Source organism: Chamaea fasciata, unplaced genomic scaffold (genome assembly GCF_029207755.1).
Source record: "Chamaea fasciata isolate MVZ Bird 193981 ecotype frontalis unplaced genomic scaffold, bChaFas1.0.hap1 SCAF_3, whole genome shotgun sequence".
NCBI classification, from domain to species: Eukaryota; Metazoa; Chordata; class Aves; order Passeriformes; family Sylviidae; genus Chamaea; species Chamaea fasciata.
The window spans coordinates 107,505,245-107,528,354 of NW_027094088.1; the positions used below are offsets into that span (position 1 = coordinate 107,505,245).

Sequence of the window (23,110 nt, forward strand, 5' to 3'; positions counted from 1 at the left end):
TAGTTCTACTTAACCCTATAATTATTGTCTATATTTTACAGAAGCTCCTGGAAATTAGCTGACTGTGGAGAAAAAGAAAATATAAGAACAGGGATCAGATGTTACTAGGAAGGGTCCTGAATGCATATCTCCAAGATGAGCTGTCCACGGGCAGTCCTGTGCACAGCACTCTTATTCAAGGATGCTGCTGCCGTCTGTCCTAGTGTTTAATAGGTTTCTTGTCTAGGAAACTCATTTTCCCAGTTCCCACAGAAGAGATGGAAACAGGTACTCACTAAACTCATCTCTCACATGACTAACAGGATTGCTGGAACAACTTGCCCAAGGAAGTTGTGAAGTCTCAATCCTTGCAGGCGTTAAAAACTTGAATGGATATGGCCCTCAGTCACTTGCTGCTCTAGTTGACTCTGGTCTGGACATGGGAGTTGGCCCAGACATTCTCCAGAGGTGCTTTCTGTCCTCAGTGGCTTAGTGAATTGTGGTCTGGAGTGACCACATCTACAGTAAAAAGTTCAAATTTCCATGGTTAACCCTTACTTTGGCTTCTGGCTTTAGGCTAACAAAAGGTTGCTATGTGGTGGCTTTTGCAATGTAAGTATTCTGCTTAGACATGTACTGAAATCACCAAAATCTCATCACATGCATTATCACCATCTTTATTATTTGGGGATGGCTTCCAGGGTCCGTAAATGTTTGTTGAATTTTAACTGGTGGCCAAAAGGTTGTGTATTCCACTTGTACATCTCTGCTGTTCCACTTCACAATCAATCCATGGCTGACAGGTGCAGTAGGGCTGTTGGTGGGAAGAGTGACACAAAGCGTTGGATGTACCCACCATTAACACAGTTCTTGTGGAGAGAGTGGCTGGGTGGGGGAGAGAGTTCTCCCTATGCCCTTCTTCACAGACCAGCACAAACCAACACACAGTAGTTAAATATAGTCATTTGTCAGCTGAAGTGAATTAGGTGATGGTGGAATGGGTGGATATAATGAAGCATTATGAGTTTCAAGGCAAGAAATGTTCTTTGTTTTGGGTGGCATGAAGAGGAACATATAACAAAGCTGGGATAAATGTGAGCAAGGCAAAAATTGGGTTAAAGAGAAATTACTGGCTAAGATGGTGTCCAGTTTGGTTCTGAAGTGACACCTTGAGTGCAGTCATGTTAATTTAACAGTTATAACCTAGGTAAGAAAGTCTCCTATGGGAAACGATCCTGACCTGATAAGTAATTGGGCAAAAGCATCTCTGTTTCCTACAAATTCACTTTCTTTGCTCAGATCCTCAATTCTAAGATTTAAATCCTTTAGGATTTGTGAAGAAAACAGATTTCTCTTTACATGTATTTCCAGCTCTTTGATCTGGGAAACAAGGTCACCTATTATGCACTGATTAAGTGAAGTATGAATACTTCAATTAGCAAATTTTTTAATTTTTTCCACAAGTTCTGTTTAAAAATATCATTTTAGGCAAGGTGAACCTCTGGCATTAATACATTTCATCATTTTGTTAGAAGCAAAATCTCTTTAGGAGCTTTTATGTCTAAGGTCTCGCAGAGATTGAGGCAACTGACATTTAGTTTTGAGCTTCCAGATCATGCATTCAGAAAATTCTTGTGAGCCATAAGTGAAAATGTTCTTAAGATACTGGATAAATGTAATTACTATTGGTCATACAGGTTAATACTATTGTACACATCCAATAATAATTAAAGGTCTTCTTATTGGCTTTACTGTTTGAGAGAGACCATTTTTCTATTAGAAACATTTATAATTGTTTTCCTGTAATTGTCCAAGCTAAGTTACAATTGTGTCATATAATGACCTTTAAAAACGTGTCTAGAAAAGCCTGCAGCTGTTCCCTCCTTGGGTTCTCTCTACTGAGTTATATTTAAGCCAGTGTCTCTGAAACCAGGCAGTAATAAAAGGGATATTATCCTTAGCAAATATCTTAATCATGGTAAATCTCTGTTGCCCTACAAATGACTGTATGGGGGATTAGAGTAGAGTAAGCCATTTGCTGAATATCACTGCCACCTTTCCGAGGCCATTTAAGCGTGTTTAATTTTTCAGGGTGAAACATGAAACCTACTAATACAAATGTTTGCATTTGGCCTGAATTATATCCAGGCTGTAACAGTTAGAGCAGGCTTAGGAACAGATTGTGAGTGATCTGTAGGAGGCCAGTTCTGCTTTGGAGAGTGAGAGAGAAAAATGCATTTTTGTTCTCAGTCCCAGCTCTCTTATGTCACTTTATGCTGCTTCACTTCTTTTCAATATTTATGTAAGACTATCATGTGGTGAAGTTCCAGTAAATATATGGATGATGCTTAGCTCTGTATTTTTAAAATATCAATTGCAATTCTTTCTTGTCATCCAGTGCCTGGGAGTTGTGAGTGCCTGGCTTCGGCTCATCCTGGCTAAAATGGAGGTGACAGTGCTCTGAAGTACAAAATACTTTCAGGGACTTGTGTCCTCCATAGTGTCACTTTCTATGTGTTTGTGCAGATTTCTATCAGGTTGCCCAGAAACACAGACTTCTTGTTTTCCCATGGTGAAGCTTAAGGAAACCTTTTGGGAGACTGAAGTACTACTGTGCATTTCATGCTTTCTTTTTTCCTTTCTTTTAACAAAGCAGTGTCGTCTCTCTGTGCCTGCCCAGGCAACTGCAGCCCTGGCCAGTTTGGACTCAGCCAGAGCTTTGGGAACTGGCAGCTCCAGGAGGTGTTTCCTGGGGCAGAATTCAGTGACTGTGAGGTGACACCTGTTTCAGGTGGCACAACCCTCTTATTTCCCACTGCAATGTACCAGGAACACATCACCCACAAGCTCCCCTCGTTTCCAAGGAATGTGCACCCAGGTTCACCTCCCCAGCCTGATTTCTTGCGCTTTCCATCAGGCAGCTTTCCCCATAAGCCCTGAACATGACTTCCCAGAGTGGCTATGAGAGTAAGAACTGTGAGAGGCAGTGTTTTGTTGTTCATAGGATCATGGAATCATAGAACAGTTTGGGTTGGAAAGGACTTTAAAGATCATCTTGTTCCAACTCATTTGCTATGGTCAGGGACACCTTCCACTGTCCCAGCTTGCTCACAGCCCTGTCCAACCTGGTCTTGAACACTTCCAGGGATGAGGCAGGCACAGCTTCTCAGTTCCAGTCCTTCACTGCCCTCTGAGTAAATAATTTCTTCCTAAGATCCAACGTAAACCTGCCTTCCTCCAGCCATTCCCCTTTCACTACATGTCCTTGTGAAAAGTCCCTCTCCAGCTCTCTTGTAGCCTCTTTAGGAACTGGAGCAAGTTGATGTTGATTGTTTTATAACTGCTAGACTGATCTTCAGCAAAGGTGCAGATGTCTGTCCATCCCAGTGTTCACTGTGCTCAATGCAGTATTCTCTGTGTTGAAATCCCAGGCAAGTCTCCAAATGACAAGCCCTGACTTTGAATGGTCAGCAGAATTTAATAAATATTCTAAGGACCTTAAATGAGACCATAGGATGTGTGGTCACACAAGCAGTTACACTTGTTAATCGGGAGATGTAGCTAATAATAACCAAATTGAAAGAGGAAATTGAGTTAGTGTCTGTAAGAAATGAGACACCCGCAGCAGACCCTCTCATTACAGACTTCAAAATTATTCTTTTTCTAAACTCAGTCATCTATTTCATTTCTCAACCACTTAAGCCAGACACAAGCATTCTTTTCTGTGACAATGGTTTAACATATATTATGTATAACTTGTCCTATTGGACAGTTTGTGCTTTTAGCTTGAATCTGTGTTTTTTCCCTAAGGAAAAAGTAAATTCTGTTAAGTGGATAAAGTTTTATTACACTTTGTTAAATTTTCCACTGTAGGAAGGTGGAAATAGGCAGGTTAAAGCTTTGATTTAATTTCCCTCACAGAAGAAACAAAATCCCAATGGGAGACAATTATAGGTGAAGATGAAACCCCTTGGTGTGTTCAGTGTATCTTTCAGGTGCTTTCATGGTGATTGTGGATGAAATACCTACGTAGATAAAATGGACATAGAATAATAGAACCATTTGGAATAGAAAAGCCCTAGAAAATCATCATGTCCAACAATTAACCTGGCCCTATCAAGTCCACCATTGAGTCTTCACAGGTATATGAGGTTTTTCTCCCTTTACTTTCTCTGAAGGTGCAAAGAGCTTCTATTTCTGATTTTAGTCACTGTTTCACACACTCAGTGGTTGTGGGTTTATCCCTGTAGCTACTGCTGAGGGATGTCTGCTCTTTGCACAGACTGTCCCATGAAAGAGTGAGGCCTTAATTGTGTCTTCATCTAGAGAGGTGGATCAGATAGTGTTTTCACATTCACTAAATATTTTAGAGGTTTGAAAGTTTCTCTGCAGTGGGATAAAAACTAGAAACGTTCAGAGATTTTTGTAAAAAGGCTGCAGAGTGTGAAGGAAAATGATGTACTGGAATAGGGTCCAAGGGTAAACTTCTTGGCTGGACTGAAATTTCGGACTGGGGTTTTGACATTGCAGTTGATACACTCATCATCAGGTAACTGGCTATTTTGAGGAGGCTTTTTGAGGAGGATATTTTTTGGCTTTGAGTAGGAATTTCCAAGTTGAGCATGAAAAGTAATTTTGTTCTCAGATGTTTTTTTTTAAATCAGCATGCCTCTGTTTTGGCATAGTACCTGTTTTCTCCATGCAGTTTCTTCTAAAAAAAATATCTACTATAAGGTAGAAGTTAGCCCTTCTTTGAACATGGATTAAACCAGATGACCTTCTGAGAAGTCTTCCAACCTAAATTTTTCTGTGATTTAGCTTGGAAAGATCACCCTTGATCTCTAATATGAAAAAAATGATTCTTGAACCTAGACTTACAATACAGTAAAAGATGTCACATTAAGTGCTGAATGCCATGGTCTAAAGACTTAAATATTAACTTATAAACTAATTATTAGCTAGTGTTCTCAGTTGCTGGGTAGTTTCATGCATATGGACTTTGCATAAATTCTCATAGCTCTAAATGTCTATATCTCTCTATCTCTATATACATATGTAGGTATAGATTAGATATAGATATAGATATAGATATAGATATAGATATAGATATAGATATAGATATAGATATAGATATAGATATAGATATAGATAGATATGTGTGTGTGTGTGAGATATTAGACACAGAGAACCATGTAAGGGAAGAACAGAAATCATGTCTTTGTCAGTGAGTGACACAGGGCCAGGGGCAGCCCCAGGCACTGGATGGTGCCTGTGTGCTCTATGGCACCACTTTGACCTGGTACAAGTAGAGGAATTCAAGAGGAAATGAGTGACCATGCTTGGCATTTTACCCTGGGTCACAAACTATTCCCATTTAGCAATCTGGATGCTGTTGTGGCTACCTTTCAAATGGTAAATAACATAAGGAAGTGGAAAGTCACTCTACAGAGGCCGGGGAGGTTGAGATTATAATCCTGGCTGTGCCCTGAGTTGCCTGGGGTGTCCATAGACATGCCACTTCAGTTTTTTAGTCTCTTTATGCCACTTCCATTTTCTTAGTCTCTTTCTTTCACATGTATAAATGTCTTGCTGTAAAAACTATTTTCAAAACAGTTCTTGATTGCTGTGGTATGTTGGCAGGCACACATGGGAAGGGCCTATTCTAGGTTAGGACCTCTAGAGGTTCCCATACTCCAAATAATTATGGTAAAGACAAGGTAATGACACGTGATTTCTTATGAAATGACTGTCTAGTCTCCTTGAGAGATGTAAACTGAGTGATTGTTCTGGGTGTACCAACTTCACAAGGGCAAGAGTGCTTATTTCAAGAAGGATTTGGGGACAATCTTTTGCATATCTGTGTTTGCAACAGGCAGGAGCAGCTTCCATAATTATTATCAGTATAATAATAATTTATACTAATTATTTATATATTTAGTATAGCTTCTATTGGATCTGCCGTGGAAGAATTGCTGTGGAAAAAAAGCCATGGAGCATGATTATCTTTGCATTTGAGCTGGTGTGATATAGAATAAATGCCTGGGACATAAAAGGCTGCTTCATGGATGAGACAGGTTCCTGAAGATGGGCTTTTACCTTCCCTTGCCATATTACCATGCAGGAAACACTCAAATGCCATGCCTCCTCACTTATCTGTCTGCAAAATGAAATTACAGGCTGTTTAACAGAACTGGCACGTCCTGGGTTAAAATACATTCATTAAATGTGCTGATAATGCCACAGAGGGAATGTGTAATGGGATAGATCAGTGCTCCTGTAGCAAATGCAGTGCTAAGGCTGGGGTTGTGCTAAGGCTGTGGTTGTGGTGGGAGCTGAGGTGCACCCCTGGGCCCAGAATTGCTGCTGCCTCTGCTGAGCTCACCCCATGGAGAGGTGAGAGGGTCCTGCCCTGCTGGGAGCCCACCTCTTGATCAGCTGAGTAATTAAGTGTTTCTTTGCTTCCAGATGAATACAAGAGTAAAGTAGCCTGTGAAGACGACAAGCTGAGGCTGAGCTGTAAGAAGAGCATGGTGATAGCCATTTACTCTGCTATCTTTGGGAGGACACAAGGAGGCAGCCTGGAGTGCCCATACCAAAACCTGGGGATGCCCATGATTGGTAAGCTGGGGACTGGCTTGATGACACGCTGATGTGAGCAGGGTAATTTCATTTACTGTCACCTCAGCAGAGCTGGCTCAGATCCTGGTCAGAAAAGCAGGACTGGGACATGCAACCTGCCATGGTGGTGCTCCTGATGGTGTGGTACCTTGTCAGCCAGTGGTGAGCTTCAGCATGAGCATCAAACTGAGGCGCAGCTACATGTTCTAGCTGAGTTCCCAGGCCACAGGCTTTTCACAGATTTATCTGATTTTATGATTGAAGGTGCTTGAATTTCTTGTTAAATTTTCTGTCTTCATGGTGGTTCATCCACTGAGCCTCTGCCTGTAACATGGAGGAGCATATTATCTGGGGATGTCGTGTACCATCTGCAGCCACTGAAGCCTCGACATTGCATTTAAACTTTTACTGAAGTTAAAGCAAGGGAGCAAATTGAAAAAGCAAGTTGTTAAGTTTCATCATGTTATGCTTGGCTAACACTACCTTCAAGTATCTCCTTTACTCTCAGACTATCAGAGTCTCTTACAGTCATGAGTTAAAGATAAATAATTGAAAAACATTCACTGGAACTGTCTGTTCTTGAGCCAATGTGAAATGACTTTGAATATTTTAGGCTCTGGTAGGGAAAGTAACAGTCACAGTACAAAATCCTGTGCTCAGCATTCATCATAATTCTTCTCTGCAGAGCTGAGAGGGAATTTACTGGTTTTCCAAAGGAATTGCCTCCAGAGAGGGAATGCTTCAGAGGACACTGCACAGGGAATCTTGATCTGGTGCTATTGCCTGTGCTGGGATCTGTTCAGCTGTATCTGAGGATCTTTGGCTTCACAGCTGCTGATCCAGTGCCCTTGAGGAGTTAAATGTTATTCAAATGGAAGCATGTCAAGTGAGTGCTTGGAAATACTATACTCAGATGATGGGTGTCAGTAGAAACCCACAGGTGGAATGAGGCCAGTCAGGTTATTTGTGCAGAGTGGCAAGTGTCTTCTGTAGCTGCGCAAATCTGAGCACTTGTAGCACAGCTGAGTTGTGCGGGGTCTCCTGAGGTAACCAGTGCTCCTGGATGTGCTCCTGTAGTCCCCCAGTTGCCAGGCAGTAGAAGTCAAAACAGATGTGTGTGACAGGTTAGCCTGGACCTCTTTGGTGTGCTGTTTGGGATGGGCTGAGTCTGTGCACTGGTTGCTGTGGTGGTTGGGCTGCTGGGTGAGAACTTGCCAAGTCAGTGAAACAGGATGGGTTTCTGGAGCAGACCTGGGCACCCCACTCCATTGTCCCTGCTGAGAGAGCAGGAACAGGCACTTGCCAGTGACAAGGTACCAGCACAGGGACCTGCTCTTCAGTGTCAGCATGGAGCAAAACTCTATGTAAAGCCACAAAGGGTAAAGTTTTACTCTTCTTCACCCTTCTGCAAAATCAAGAAACTTGTGCTGGCTGAGAGCAGGGTATGTGGGACCAGGAAATAGGACAGGAGGCACGAACAGGGAGAACAAACAGTGGGGTCTGGAAGCAGGCCTGCACATGCCATAGGATGTACAGCACCTGTACGCCCTGCTGGCCTAGTGAGCTTTACATATTGGGATGTTTGCCCAAGGAAATGAGGTGTCAGATCCTAGAGTGCAGCACACAGTCTGCTGCTGGGATGAGGCAGGGCCTTCCTCAAGTGTCAGCTCCTAAATGAAACTACTTACACGAGCAGGCTCAGTACAAGACAGTGTAATGCCAAGTCAGGGATGGGAATGCTGAGGAAACTTTACACTAAAATCCAGTTCGAGGCTTAAGGCTGTGAACTGATACAAAAAATGACTGAGTTGTTGGACAGGAGCAAATATCCACATGTTTGGAATTTCTGGGGTCTCAAGTATCTTAAGTCAGTCTGGTGCTCCTGGGGTGCTGTGGGAGTCGGTATGTCCTGCCTGCATCAGAGCGAAGGGAGGGTGGGAAGGGTGTCTGGAACGTCTGCTGGCTGTGTGCCCTGCAGGGCTGGGGAGATGTGAGGAACTCACCATGGAGCAGTGACTTCCCCAGGATTTCCCACCCATTTTGGGCACTGTATGTGTAGCCTACTATGTGTGTAGGGTGAAAGACAAACTATAGCTGTTGATGTTTCCTAGCATGCTGAAATCCTGAGCGAATTGGGTGGGGGGTGAGGTGGGGTGGGGCGTGTGAGCTTAACTAAAAGAAAATTGGGGGTGAGCAGATGGTTATCACCAATTCACCATGCTCCAGGCCTGAAATCGCAGTCATGTTTGGGAGTGCTCGTTCAGGTTTCTTCAGCTACAGCTCATTGGTCCCCTTGGCATGAGGGAGTCTCTGTTTGTCACGACCTTCCCTTCATCTACCTGTGTGAGCTGACCCAGTGGGGCAGAGCTCTGGTGCTGCAGGAATGGGAAGGTGAGCTGTGGCTGTAGTTTGCACCTCTCTTGGTCCCACAGGAGAAACTGGTTTAGGATCCTCCTCCAACCCAAATCAGCAAAAAGCACATTCACACTGTGGTTCCTCGTGGCATCCTGCAAACCTCCCATTCCTGTCTCCAGTTACAGCAGTGACAAGAGCAGGTTGTGCTCCCAGCTCCCACGAGTGATTGTGGGAGCAGCACTCAGGGTGCCCCAGCCTGCTTCAGAAACTGCTCTTCTCACGGGCCTGCCTAGCCCAGCAGACAGCTCTGTTCCTTCAGGAGCAGGTGGAAACATCATAATTTATAAATCAAAGCTTCTGCTAGCTGGAGAACATTTCCCTGCACGTTTCCACAGCTCTGCAATGTTGGGAGGGCTGCTCCGTGGCAGCCTTTGATCCCAGACATTCACAACAAGCTGATGGTACAAACATGACCGTATGAGTCAGACTTTGCAGCAACATCCAGTTCCTGTAAGGCAGAACCCAGCTATGTTCTGTACATGGGAGATTTATTCTGTTTGAATTTCATGGGACTGATGATTTGTATCAAGTCTGAGCCTTGGCAAAGCACACTTTGCTGGGAAGTAGGCCCTGCACAAGTTCACAGTGATTATTTATATCCACACAGCCTGAGCTACTTGGTGAGTGAAGAAGTCATACTTGCCCCGAAAATGGTGAAGATTATCTTTTCTTCCTCTCCTATTGAAAAACAATTCAGAAAAATTGATTCCATTTTTCTTTCTGTGGACAAAATGCACATTTGGATTGAATTTAGAAATATACAGCTTCTACAGGTGAGGCTTTTAAAGAACTGAGGTCTAAGATGGGAGGACAGGTGGCCTAATAGAGCACTGCATATGTAAGGTAAACCAATTCAATTTGTATTGTTCCTGCCTTGAAAAAAAAGACCTTGTACTCCTGTGGAAGTGTTGAATTTCTAACAGTGAATTTCTTGGATTCTACATTAGGTGCTCAGCTGGTTTCTGAGGTACCCTGGTGTTGCAGTCCCTTTAACCCAGCTATTGCTGTGCTGCTTTTGGGTGATGAAAGATCCCCAAGTCACCCTTCAAATGCCATGCCACGCCACGCCATGCCACGCCATTCCATGCTACGCCATGCCATGCCATGCCATGCCGTGCCATGCCATACACATGCTCTCTCTTTGTATAATGTCTATATGAATGTGTCTCTGATAGTAATGGGAAACCCATGCAAACAGCTGGAGCCCTCCTTGAATGCCTTGGGAACTCTGAAAAGCTCCTAAAAGAATTTGACCTTATTTGTAACTCTCTTAATAAAGCCTCCACTTTGCTGCCAGCATGTGCAGAGAGCATACACAGAGCATGGGGAGGTCTCTGGGGAAAGGGCTATTTGCAAGCAATGAACCATTAATACCCCTCAGCCAAGTGAGCCCTTTGCCCCCTTTTCCTGCTGTTTACAGTTGCCTCTGCCTGCATCTGCAAATGGCTTGTTTATTCCAAGAGAGGTAATTTTAAAAAAATGACCTTTTTCTACATGTGTCTGAGTGCAAGGTAGTGATCTAATTAGGAGAATGAGGAGGAAGATCTTGGATGTAAAATGATTACTCTTTTTATTGCTTAGTGGAACATTATCTTTGGTCATATTCAGGACACCTGACTTGTTCACATTATTTTTTTTTACAGTAGCTCCCTCCCTGAACCACAGAGAGTGAGATGGATGTGTTCAGCTGACCCCTAACCTAGGATCCAGGACTCCTACTTAAGGACGCTGTCTTTCTCCATCACAGATACAAAAAGCTCAAAGCAATTTAATTGCTCATCCTGGGTAGAAGGAATCTGGGCTTGATTTTGGAGTTGGTGCAAGATCGTGGGAACCCTGGCTCTGCAGCCTGTCTCTGGGTCCTGGGGTGTGGATTAAGCTGAGTACTCTGCTGAGACAGAAATGTCCTTGTCACTCAACATACAAGTTGTCTCCTGTGCCTCTGTAAAGGGGAAAAATTAATGTGTTTACAAAGCCCTGAGGAAACTCAGATGGTCAGTGGCACTCTCTGACTCATGGGATCTGATAATGGAAGAGCAGAGGAAGGAGTTTAGCAAATGAGCCTGTGCTTTAGGTGCTCATTCCCTGGCATTTTTCATTCTAATGCAGTGACAGAAGGTGATCCAACGCAGTTTGTTTTGATTTCCCCCTTCTAATGCAGATGTATATAAGACTTAAAGCAGACTCCTCATATAAATATTTATTACACCATATAAATAATGGACCCTTCTAGTTTGTTTATCTGTGACCGGATCTAGCATGAGAATGAATATGAAATACATGCAGTAAAAAATCCATTTTATTCCAGGGTACATGTTCCTGCCAGCACAAGAGCTGGCTTTAAGAAACTGCTGCCCCTCCAGCTGTGCATTTCTGTCTCTCTTCTACTTCACCATGTATGACCATTTTCCATCCTGTTCCCATCAGGACAAGGATGTGGCTGTGCTCTAATCTTAGTCATAAGTCAAATGCTTAAAAATAAAAAGGCCCCTAAAGTGTGGAGCTGGACCAATGAGGTGTAGTAACCCGTGGCACTGATGGGGGAAGCAGAAGGTGGCTGGGACTGCAGGAAAGGATGGGATTTCCACAGAAATCTGTGCTGGTCAGACAATGCCATGTAGCACAGCTGACCTTCAGCAGATCCAAGTGGCTGAAAGACTCTTGTGTTTCATCCTGCTTTCCCTGTCTGTCCTTTAAAGCAGCTGCTGTGCTGGGTCTGTGGGATGAGCAGCAGTTGTGGGGGGTCAGACCCTGTCACTCCTCTCTACAGAGCACACCAGGCTTCCAAAGCACCCCTCCTCTGGTGTGACTCTGTGTATGCTTCATTTACATTCAGGGCAGAAACGACTTTATTACGTGTCTAGCTCATGATTAAGAACATGTTTTTAGAGGCCAATCTGTTTGTATGCAATAAAACCCACAAATATCCAAATCTGAAGGCTAAATAAATATCAGTTGCTGTTTAATTCACATATCATACCTTATTAAATTTAAATTGAAATGCAGTTCCCATTTAGAATGCTGAGTTAGAGTAGAACAAAGCCTGCTTTCAGAAAGTTGTTCTTCAATTTTAGATTCTTTACGTGTTTCAGTTTTTGTCTCAAAACACCAGGAGGTAATTAAAATCACTTTACAGCTGTTTCTAGAAAACTCCAACTATTGTTGAATTCCATAGAGCCATAAAAATGATTTATATGAAATTGTTTTTATATGCACACAATAGCTATTAAAAAATAATTAAAAAGTCCATTCAAATGTGAGTCTGGACAAGATCTTTCTCTAAACCAAGGTTCAAGTTGGTTTTGAAATACTATTTATTGTGGAGTATGACCCCACGCAGTGATTGTAATTAAAAATTCTGAAACTAGTAATTTAAATAGCACTAGCAGGCTCTGTGATACTATTGGTATGATAGTTGAAGAAGTAAAGCGAGTATTTGTATCAGTAATATCAACTTCTTTAGAGGCTGATCTTATAAAAGATGCTTATTGCCCAACTATTAGTTAAAAGCAACCCCAAAATACAATCCTAACAATAAAAGGGCAATGTTTAGGATATTTAAATATGTAGCATGTTTGTTTCCATGGAGTTGCTTTGAATGAAAACCAGTGTAACTTGTTCAAAACTGGTGAAGTTCTTCTTAAACTAAATCAGATGTCACTCAAGAATATTGCAAAATTGCCATGATGAGAGCCTGAGAAACAAAGGTAATTTGAAACCTGTGAGTCTGCAGGCACACCATGCTGTATTTTAGGAACCAAGGGCAAGAAGTGACTTGCCGGCTGTGTCAGCTGGATAATCTCTTTAGAAAATAGGCCAGTCCCACAGCTTGTGAAGTTCAGGCCTTGCTTCAGCCTAGGTCTAGGCACTGTTAAATATCCCCATGTTCAGAAAAAGACTGGTTTTGGGCTGTAATGAATAGGAAGGAGAAAAGAACCCAAGGACTTCACAGAGAAGTGGATACATTGAAAGCACCATCTCTATCTTCTACTGGGTGATGCTAAAGCTGTTACTTCTTTGCTTCTTCTCTTGAATGCCTTACAGTCTATGATCCACTCTGCTGCAAATTAAATAATCAAATTTAACTGCCATTGCCACACCAAATCTTCTTTTTTTCTCTGAGACTTCTTGGAGCCATGTTTGAAGCTGTCCTTGGATTCTCATTTCAGCCCCCATACCCAAGAAATGTAATTAATTTGCTCAACTTTGCACACTCTGTGTCAGTTCCTGCAGAACTGGAGGTTCACATATTTTATGTGAGTTTTGGTTCCAGGTACAAGAATGATAAGATGATTTAAGTTCACATTAATCAACCAAGTGTTTCTAAATGTAACTATGGGATCTGCAATTAAACCTGTAATGAATTATTCAGTTGCAGTCTCTAAATGTGATTGGTTTCTTTTAAGATAATTTTCTCATTTCTGGCCTACTGCTGAAGTTTCCAAAGTTTTATGAACTGCGTGGTGACTAATTTTTCTCTCTCTTTCTGTAAAACATACTTTTTTAATGTAAAGCTGGCCTTCTGTGCACATCCTTCTAATGTTTGGATGTAGATTTCCTTTCTAGCCAGTTGTTTTCAGTGACATTGTGCAATACATAAGCTCTATATACAGCTGTATCAACCTGAAATTCTCTGCTGCTATTTGTAATATGATGTTGACCACCTATCATTTTACAAATACCAGCAGAGAACTTCACCTTTTAATTGTTTTGGTTTTCTGCTCCTGAGCTGCTTCTGTGTATGTAAATAAACTTCTGCTTCTGTACCTTTTTTTTGTTTAAGGGCAGTCTTCGGTTTTTATTGGCTGAACTTCACATTTTTTGGTCTTAAGGATACTTTAGTATTTGTAGTTTGGTTTTCTCCCTCTTGTCTTGTGGATCTAGACCCAACTCACTTCTTTTGTTGTCTATTGAGCCTTGTGTGCCATGGCAGGGAATAGAAATCCAGTATATTTCAGTTGCCCCCAACTGAAACTGTGTGGCAGCTTTATACTGATAAAGAAATTACCTCCCCAGGCTGCTAAATGAGAGAGAAAGTGAACAAAATCCATCTTTATTAACAGTCTTCTTCACTGACTTTTAAAGAGGACATCAAACTCAATGGGCATGGGCTAAGTTGAAAATGCCTGGGGTTTGATGTACTGACAGAGTACAGACTGACTCATTGATATTCCATGAAGACATCCTTCACAGGCTGCCGGATGGCTAATTCTGGCTGAAGCTGAGGCTTAGGCACCTCTAGCAGCTGTCCCTGTATGAAGGCTGACATTTATATCAACCATAGATAATGGAATATCTTTAAAATATATGAGAAACCGCCCAAAACCAGGAGTGCTTTCTTCCCTCCCTCCTGATAAAGATTCTTTTTCAGACTGAGGCAGTCACTCCTAGGTAAAGCATGAAGGAAATTAGGCAGTTGCCTCAGCTGAAAGTTGGAGTTACTTCCTGCTTGTCTCCTTTCTGCCATTCAATCGAAATTTGCTTTCTCTTTTGGCAGACAAATGGATAACCACACCACTGATTCAGATATCTGTCAGCTTTCTTTGCAGGAACTAAATTTCTCTCCTCTTAGTTAACTGACTCCTTCCATCTTTCATTCTGTCCTCTCACACTCATAGCTCCCAGCAAGTAACTTTTACTCTTTTGTTCTTGAGCAGGAAATCAGGCTGTGTGTTTTAGAGAAAAATCCTGTCCTCCACTTGGGAGGAGAGTCTCCTCAAGCTGTCAGTTGTTTGTAAATTACTTCCCTTAAGGGAAAACTTATCTTCAGTTGATCCTTTCACCTGCTCCTCAAAAGACAGCAAGGAAAGCTAGGGTTCTCCTGATGGTTTAATTTCGAGATTTGGGTCTGCTCCTCCTGATGCCTTTACACTGAGCCAAAGCATCCCACAGAATTTGTCTCTGGATCAGGTACTACCAGTCCTGTTCCAGTTCCTAAACACTTACTTTGTACGTACTGCTGGAAACAGTATTTTAGGCAGTGTTCACCTTTCTGAAGTCTTTAATTGTGACCAATCATTTGCTCATTTTGACACCTCAAGGTCTTATATTGTCCTGGTTGAAGAACGTAGAATGAGTGCCCCATTTTTCTTGAAAACTCACAGACTCAGAGTCTCTGACTCATCCCCTTATGAGTGGGTGGAGTTTTTTCTCAGGCTTCAGTTTTCTTTCTTTTTAAAATGCATGCATGTTAATATTGGGTTGAGCTCCATGTCCTGCTGCCTCTCCAGATCCATGGACAGGCTGTGGAAAACTCCTACCTGGCAGCTTCACAGCGTGCTAATATATTCACCTGACCAGCTGTGTGTGGTCCTGCTTGCTCTGGACAGCCTGCCTCATCTGCGCAGGAACCCACCTTTGCAGGTTCAGCGTGGCTGTGCCAGGTGAGTCTGATCATGAGCAGATTAACAGATTAACAGATATTCTTGAACATCTGCAATATGCCCGACTTCATTGTGGGATTAGTCACCCTTCTCAAAACTCAGGATTTAAATCTGTTTGTGGATCCATCTGTGATGGCTGCTGCATTGGAAGAGGCTCCAGTCTCCACCAGACCATCTAAGAGTTACCAAAATGCAAAAATTAAAGAGTTTGGAAAACATTCTTTCAAACCAGATAGGTTTTGCAATCCAAAGCAGCAATACATGGCTCGGATTTCAGATTTGGATGTGTCACCCTTACTGGAGAAAAACAAGTAACACTGAGTAACCAAAATTAAGGATATGATTAATAGGCATTGGCTCCAGTTTCTTTTATATTTTTTTCACCAGGAAGAGGTAATAAAGAAATAGTCATGCTGGGAAGCAGCCTTAGACTGACTAAAATCCATTCATTGTGGTGAGCTTGATGATATGGACATTACATCACCGAGACCAATTCCAGTCTTAAAGCCAACGCGGTCTGCAAGCTGCAGCTGGTAAAATCCTCCATCATGGCTCTGTTGCCCTGTTTTGGGTTTTTACCCTGACAGAGGCTGAGCTGATGGAGTAGATCAAGGAGTCATATCATACTAAATTCATCTGGTAAGGTGAATAACCCACTGAGTACTTAAACTAAGGGTTGTGAAATCCAACTAGCCAGTGGTCTGCATTTGTGAAGTGATCCTGGGAAGGGGAATTCACCTTGCACCAGGAGCAAGGCTGGAGGGATGTGCAACTTCTAGAAAGTGGGGTCAGAGGTAAAGAGAATAAAGTGAGCCGATCCCACTCCCCCACAGCCCCAACTTTAGCTGAAAATACCATATTTGAAAAGCACAGATGATACCTTTAAACGCTTTCACATGTGAAAGTTTCACCACAGCCAGGATTCGTATGTGCTCTCTGTCAGTGTAGTGAAGCAATCCAAGACTAATGAAAGCCAAGGGCAACTCTGGGCCAACCATTCCAAGAGGGCTCTCTATCATCTATGAGGTCTTAAAGCAGTTTTTATTGCTGTATCATGGGATTTGAGCTTTGTGGGCTTTAAGAGGTTCTCGGCAGGGGCCTGGCTCTGCTTAGCAGTACTTACCTCAGACTTAGTGATATGGTGCTGGCATTTGTGAGTGTCCTTCCCACGTCTCTGACACATGGAGTCACTTGTTTGTTACTGGTGCCAGGGTGGTATCTCATAAAACATTTGGAATTTGCATTTAGCAAGTAAACCAGCAGCAGAAGAAAGGAGATAGTAGAATATAAAATCACTAAAGTTGGAAAAGACCTCTAAGATCATCTAGTCCTACTGTAATGTTGCCCTGAATGAGCATGACATCTGGTACAATAAGTGCCATGTCTAGTCTCCCACTTCTGAAGACCTGGAAAAAATGAATTTGGCCAGCGGCAAGGGGCCACAGCCCAACTCTCCCGCACCACATTGCTGGGCTTGACTTCCCTGCATCTTTTTGGCAGGATAACTGTATGATTTAAGGATAAAACCCCTCTGTTTTCTTGCCTCTTTAAGCTCTGAGGATGGGCACCTGGAGGTGAAGACTTCTGACCTGGAATCACCTTCTGAAAGGGTACTAATATAATTGGAGCTCTCACTTCAATGAGCTCCCCAAGGACTAATTTACATTTGGAAGTTAAATTACCTATGTGCACTTCATAACATCCAACAGAACTGAATTCAGTGTTTTTATAAGCCTGAGACACAGGGGTAAAAGAAAATACCACGTCCCTTCTAGAGCTCCGGATGCCATGGTGGTGATTGTGATTTATGAAGGTGCTGTAGCCTCATCTATCACTCAGCCACCTCTCAGGTGTATTACTGACGTCTTCAGTGCTTGTTAGCGAGAGAATAAGGATGCTTGAATATGACATTTTGGCACCCAGCTAAATGAACTCCTTATCAGAAACCCTTTGAAGTGTGTAAGGAAGATGGTCCCATTTGGAGGTTTTTATTGCTGCTCTTACATTTTCCAGTTCAATGTGTTATGTGGAAGGTGAACATATTGACAGACCAAGAAGTATAAGACAGGAGACAAAGCTAATTGCGGTGTTGGTGTAGTCCTCCCTCAAAACACTGCAGGCTGCTTGCCCTGGCCTTTCTGGGAATGTACAAGGCCCTTCTGCATAGAAATTGTGGGGAGGTAAAACCAGGGAAAGTTCCCTGTTGCGAGCAAAAGGAAGTGTTTGAAGTGAATGCTTGGTCAGAATTTGTGCCTGGACCCCATTTCTTTTTTTTCAGGGCTAGAAAATATGACTGCTTCCAAGAGAATGGCTCAGGTCTTACCATAGGGAAAATGAAAAGAACATTTGGATTTACCATGTGAGAGACAACTGTTGTGGTCAGTAGAGTTTAGCTGGATCTGGTAACATGGATACCTCAGATGGTTTTCTGCCACTCCTGCATTCACAAGATTCTGGTGTTCATTAGGGTCTGGAGGTCAGGGAAAACAGTAAAACTTGCCTAAATTGTGACTGTTTGCAGAAAGAGCCAAGGAAATGGAGCACTACAAGAAACCTCCACTGTGCTATATTGAAGTCATGCTGGCAGCCACTTAAAAGAAATCAGAGATGGCTTGAACTCTTCAGTAAGGACCTGGGACAGGGTTTGTAGGTGGTACTGAATTGAGCAGGACGCTTGTTACAGCTTAACTAGAACACTGAAGTGTCCAGTTTGGGGTTCTCCAGGTAAAGAGAGATGTTGGAAAACTGAAGCAAATCCAGTGAAGCTCCACCAAGCTGCTCAGGGGCCTGGAGCATACAGCCTATGGGGGAATACTGAGGGACACAGGGTTGTTCAGTTTCCAGACAAGAAAACTCCGGGCGGGATCTTATTTCTGTTTTTTACCAAGGAATAGGTGGTTCTACAGATGCCTCTTTTTGGAAACACACAGGAGGAAACAGTAGATGAACACTGAATGAACATTTTTCTATTGTAATCAATAGAAACCTGATTACATACAAGGAAAAATTTTTTCACCTGGAGATGGGCTTAGCCCAGGATCAAATGTCCAAGGAGTTTGGGAAATATTTCTCTGTGGAGATTTTCAAAACTTGCTTGGGGGAATTCCTGAACAACCTGATGTAACATCAAAGCTGGCTGTTCTTTGGGCAGGAGGTTGCAGTGGATAGGCTCCAGATATTGCTTTCAGCTAAATTATGGAATGGTTTATGTGCCGCAGTCCCAGCAGGTGACTTTTCCCCCGGATGTAATTTTTCATCCTATGGTTTGCAAAAAGTCCATGTAAAAGGGCCTTTTACAATCTTGATGCCCTACTTCCTATGTGAGGGGCTTTCATCTTCACCTGTAATTAAAGCGTAGAGAGTTCCTTCTATTCTTCTGCTCATTTTGGCTGGTGCAGGTTGAGCTGCAGCAGCCTGGCAGTTGGAGAGTTGAGGACTTCATTATGAGTATTTGTGACTACGGTGGGCTGGTCTGTGCCCAAAGAGGGTGGGTATCTGGGGTTACATGTATACTGGTGATTAGTAGTAGTAGTAGTATCAGGGGCACAGGTTATGGAAATAGATCTGCACTGTGAAACTGTAGCATGGTCCATGGCATGTTGTCTTGGCTCAGATAACTCTCCTAGGCAGTCCAGAAGATCATAGAATTCTGGAATGGTTAGAGTTGGAAGGGTCGTTTAGGATCATCTTGTTCCAATCCCCCTACCATGGCAGGAACACCTGCCACTGGACCAGGTTGCTCAAAGCCCCAAAGATACAGTGGAGGCCTTCTGTAAATTGACTATTAGGACTAGCCCTGTTATATCTCAGGCTGTATTACCTGTTTGGAGTAATGCTAATTGGAAAAATCATTCTAAGGTACGGGGTATCACTTAAACAAAGAGGGCAAAAGGTGCATCCATAATTTAGCCCCCCTTTGGTTTCCTGATACAGATGCTGCTGCTAAAGTCAGTTTGGGTGGAGACCATGACCTGCTCAGAACTGTATGGGAGGAAGGAGGCCATCAATACCAGGACATGGCTAGTGATGGCTAGAAAAGCTGTCAATGTTAGTGTGAGGGTATATGCCAAATAAAACTCCTGGAAGCATTTTCAGTCTGAAGAATCTACAGCTTTGGCACCTGAAGGGTCAATTCAATCTGTTAAGGTGGAGAGCAGAGTCTGCAGTTTTCTAGTGCATACATATTCATAAATGAAGAATGTCCCAAAGGCTGCCCGTCTCTGAGGGTGCTAGGTGCAAAAGCCTTGTTGTGCCTCTCACAGGACCAGCAGTGTGTAATTCCCCACACTCCTGTGGATACAGTATACTCTTGTGCCAGAGGGCAAGGCCCCTAAGCAGACAGCTGTGGGATGTTTTCTGCTTTGTGTGAGAACAATAACAAATAAAAAGAATAGCCACCCTCCATGAAATCCTCTGCAGCATTTAGATTTGCTGAGTTTCTCTAACTGGACATTTGCAAAAAGACAATGAATCAGGATTGCTGCATGCCAGATGTTTCCACTGAAACCTCCGACACTCATTGGATCAGAAATTCCCTAGGGAAGTTTGGGTCATTCAGTAAGAAAATGTCCGCATGGAGCCTTCTTCTTTTGTCATTTGCAGCATGTGAAATAAAATGCTGCCTTTGATTTGCAGAAAAAAAATGTTACCCTCTAGGCTTGGTTTTCTGTGGCGTTCCCGTGTCTCTCATGGCTTTTATTGTTAAGCTGGTTCTAGCACTCACTACCTTTTGAGGTCCATTTTTCCTTTCCCATCCTCCCAATTAGTGACAGAAAGGGGTTTGTATTCCATTCTCTGTAGCTGTCCTGTTCCTTTTAGCAAAAATTTGATGTTGCAGAAAAGTCTTCTTGCGAGTTTCCCACTGAGCTTGGTCTTGGCTGGACATTGAAAGCAAACTGTCAGTCTTGCACCTAAAAGCTCAAGACTATCTGTGCAAATTGTTCTCACCCTAGGTAAGGAAACAGGCAAAACCACCTGGTAGAGAAAAATACTTGGGAAAACACTTACTTTTGGAACTTCCCATATTCTAACTTTCTAATATGAAAAATATTTCTACTTGCATGGAATGAATGTGATTAAAACAGTATTTCTACTTATACGGTATAATTATTACACCTCATAGTAACTTTCATTAGATATAGAAATACAACATCTAAGAGCAGACAGAGACACTGATCACCTTTGTCTTCAACAGGGGCCAGAGAGGGGGATTTGAGACACCTCCTGTGGTTGTTACAAAGATGAAACGTAGTTTATTCTCAGCCTTCTTTGTTTGGATGCGTGGGGGTTTCTGAATCTTCAGTGATTTTTCAATTTATTAGAGATGTGTTAGAGTTAGATACACCTTCTCATGTAAACACAAAAACTTTTAAATATGGAAATCTTGTATGTGCTTTCACAGTCTGCAACTGGTAAATTATTTTTAGGAAATTTTTGTTGTGAATGCACAAACATTCACAGATAGGTATTGTTTTTCCCTTTTAGAGTGTCAGTCAGCTACTGCTCTCCAGCTCATGATCAAGCGCTGTCATGGGAAAAGAAGCTGCAGCATATATGCCAGCACCTATGAATTTGGAGATCCTTGTTACCCAGGCATTCAAAAGCATCTTAATGTCATCTACACTTGTGGTAAGTTACAAAATTCTCTAACTCTCTCTGGGGTCTATGTTTGTTGAACAGCGGTGTGTGGAGAATAAGATGCAAAAAGTTGTTGAACTTCCAGTTGGCTCATGGTGATTCTTATTTGATCAACAAGGGAAAGCTTTGGATCACAAAAGTAGTTTAATTCTGCGTCTTTTTGTACTCACTGACTCTACAGAAAAAGCAAAAAACGTGAAAATGGTATTTATTAACCTATTCATCTGCTTCTTCAAGGCAGAAAAATTTGTCAGTGAAGTCAATTTGCTCAGTGGACGTTTACTGAATGTTGACATCCTGCAGCAAAGCTGTGGTTATCAGTGGGATCCTTATTACTTTATTCTGTATTTATTTTATTTTGTACCATAGAATCAGGTTATTACCAAACCATACTCATCCACTGTGTTAGTAGAAAATCACTCCCTAATTTTCAGGTAAACATTGCAAAAATTTTTCTAACAAAACACTCTTACTTAAAAAAAAACCCCAAAAAACGGTGCTCTCAGTTGGGAGTTTAAGTCATAGCATTGAGCAGACACTGTGCTCTTACCTGACTAGTCATCTTATTTTGCAACAGAGGAAAAATTGTTCCTGTCTAGCCCTGTAGTATAAAAACAACATCTGTCTTCTTACTGTGATGACATTTTGGTCATTTGTAGCTGACATATTTGAAAATATTTCCTTCAGGGTTTTGCTTACGTAGTTGTGGCTAGGATCAGCTCAGTCTCTCTCTCTCTCTCTCTCTCTGTTCCTTTCTGCATCCACCTGGAAGTGCAAATTTTGGTGCTGTACTGAATGTGCTGAGCAGACAGTGGGACATGCAGAAAAGGAGAAGCCCTCTGTGCCCTCAGACAGCAATGGGTCTGTGGGTCACTCTGTGTGTGACTGCAGCATGCTGAGTGTGACAGAAAGCATTTGAGATGGAGTCACTAAAACATTTTGTGTAGTGGCTAGAGCATGGTGGATGTGCAGCGCCCTGAGGAGCAGAGACATTGATGCAGGAGCATCAGGCCCTCAGCTCTGTTTCATTTGGCTGTTCTTTCATTTGGCAGGAGTGGCAGGAAGGTTGGGTTTTGTTTGAAGTGATGCAGCAAGAAGTAGCAAGGCTATCCATGCAAAGCCCTGTGAATTTTCTAGTCAGGAAGGTGATGTTTTTATATCACTTTTCTCATAAAAAGACTGGGGAGAAGTTTATCCTCATGGGGATTTGACAGAAATGAAGGCAATGTAGAAGGAAAAACAGGAGCTCCATCCCTCAAAAATCCAGGGAAAACAAACAGAGCCCCGTGATGTGTTTCCAAGAGGATTTCTCCTTCAAAGGCCTCCACAGCCTTATTCTAGAATTGTGGTTCTGGTCTCAAAGTCCACTACAAAAGGCACTAATGATCTATTAATCTGACCTTAGCTCTCTAGTCCAAGCCTAACTGCATCAGGAAATGAGTCACGCTTGAGAGCACAAAATGGCATGTTTTGCTTTTCCATGGGTAAAATATGCCTCATCCTTTGAAGGTGGCCATGGCTCTTTTTCAAAACCATGATCTCAGACAAGTCTCTGAACTGGATTTTGTGATCAACAGACACATATTTCTCACCTCAAATAGCAAAGTCCTTCAACATGTGAAAATGAAATAAACAAGAAATCAAATTCCAGTTCCATGTGCTTGTGCCAGACAGAACTAAGTCCTGGAATTCTTTTAGAAGAAATGATAAAACCAGACAATTTGGTATTCTTATGGCCTAGAGAATGATACTAGTGTAGAAAACCTCCTGGTGGCTTTCTCTTTGTTTCAGGTTTCCATAAAGCTGTACACGTTATGGCTCCTGGTATGGTGCTCTCCTACTTTCACCAGAACTGTGGGAGTGAAAGGGCACAGGCTGGGACAAATAGGCATGTCTGCACTTCCTTATTGTCTGTATCTAATACATATCCCTGTTTCCCACCTCTTGCACTTGGAAACATATTGTCTCTTGTTGCTGTTTCCTGGAGATCAGTGAAAGATGCAGTCACCCTGGCACAGCCTGGGAAATGTGATGTGTGTGTAAATGGGTTTCTCTGAGCATTGCTTCAGCCCTTTTTT

The 23,110-nt window shown here is 42.4% G+C and overlaps 1 protein-coding gene across 1 annotated transcript in view; it reads left to right on the forward strand.

Moving 5' to 3' along the window:
- Positions 1-23,110, forward strand: part of EVA1A (eva-1 homolog A, regulator of programmed cell death) — a 204,516-nt gene that overhangs the window by 78,334 nt on the left and 103,072 nt on the right. The window contains exons 4-5 of the mRNA XM_066180019.1: positions 6,445-6,597; positions 20,880-21,023. Of these exons, the coding sequence (XP_066036116.1) occupies positions 6,445-6,597; positions 20,880-21,023 (297 nt within the window). The remainder of the gene's footprint in view (positions 1-6,444; positions 6,598-20,879; positions 21,024-23,110) is intronic.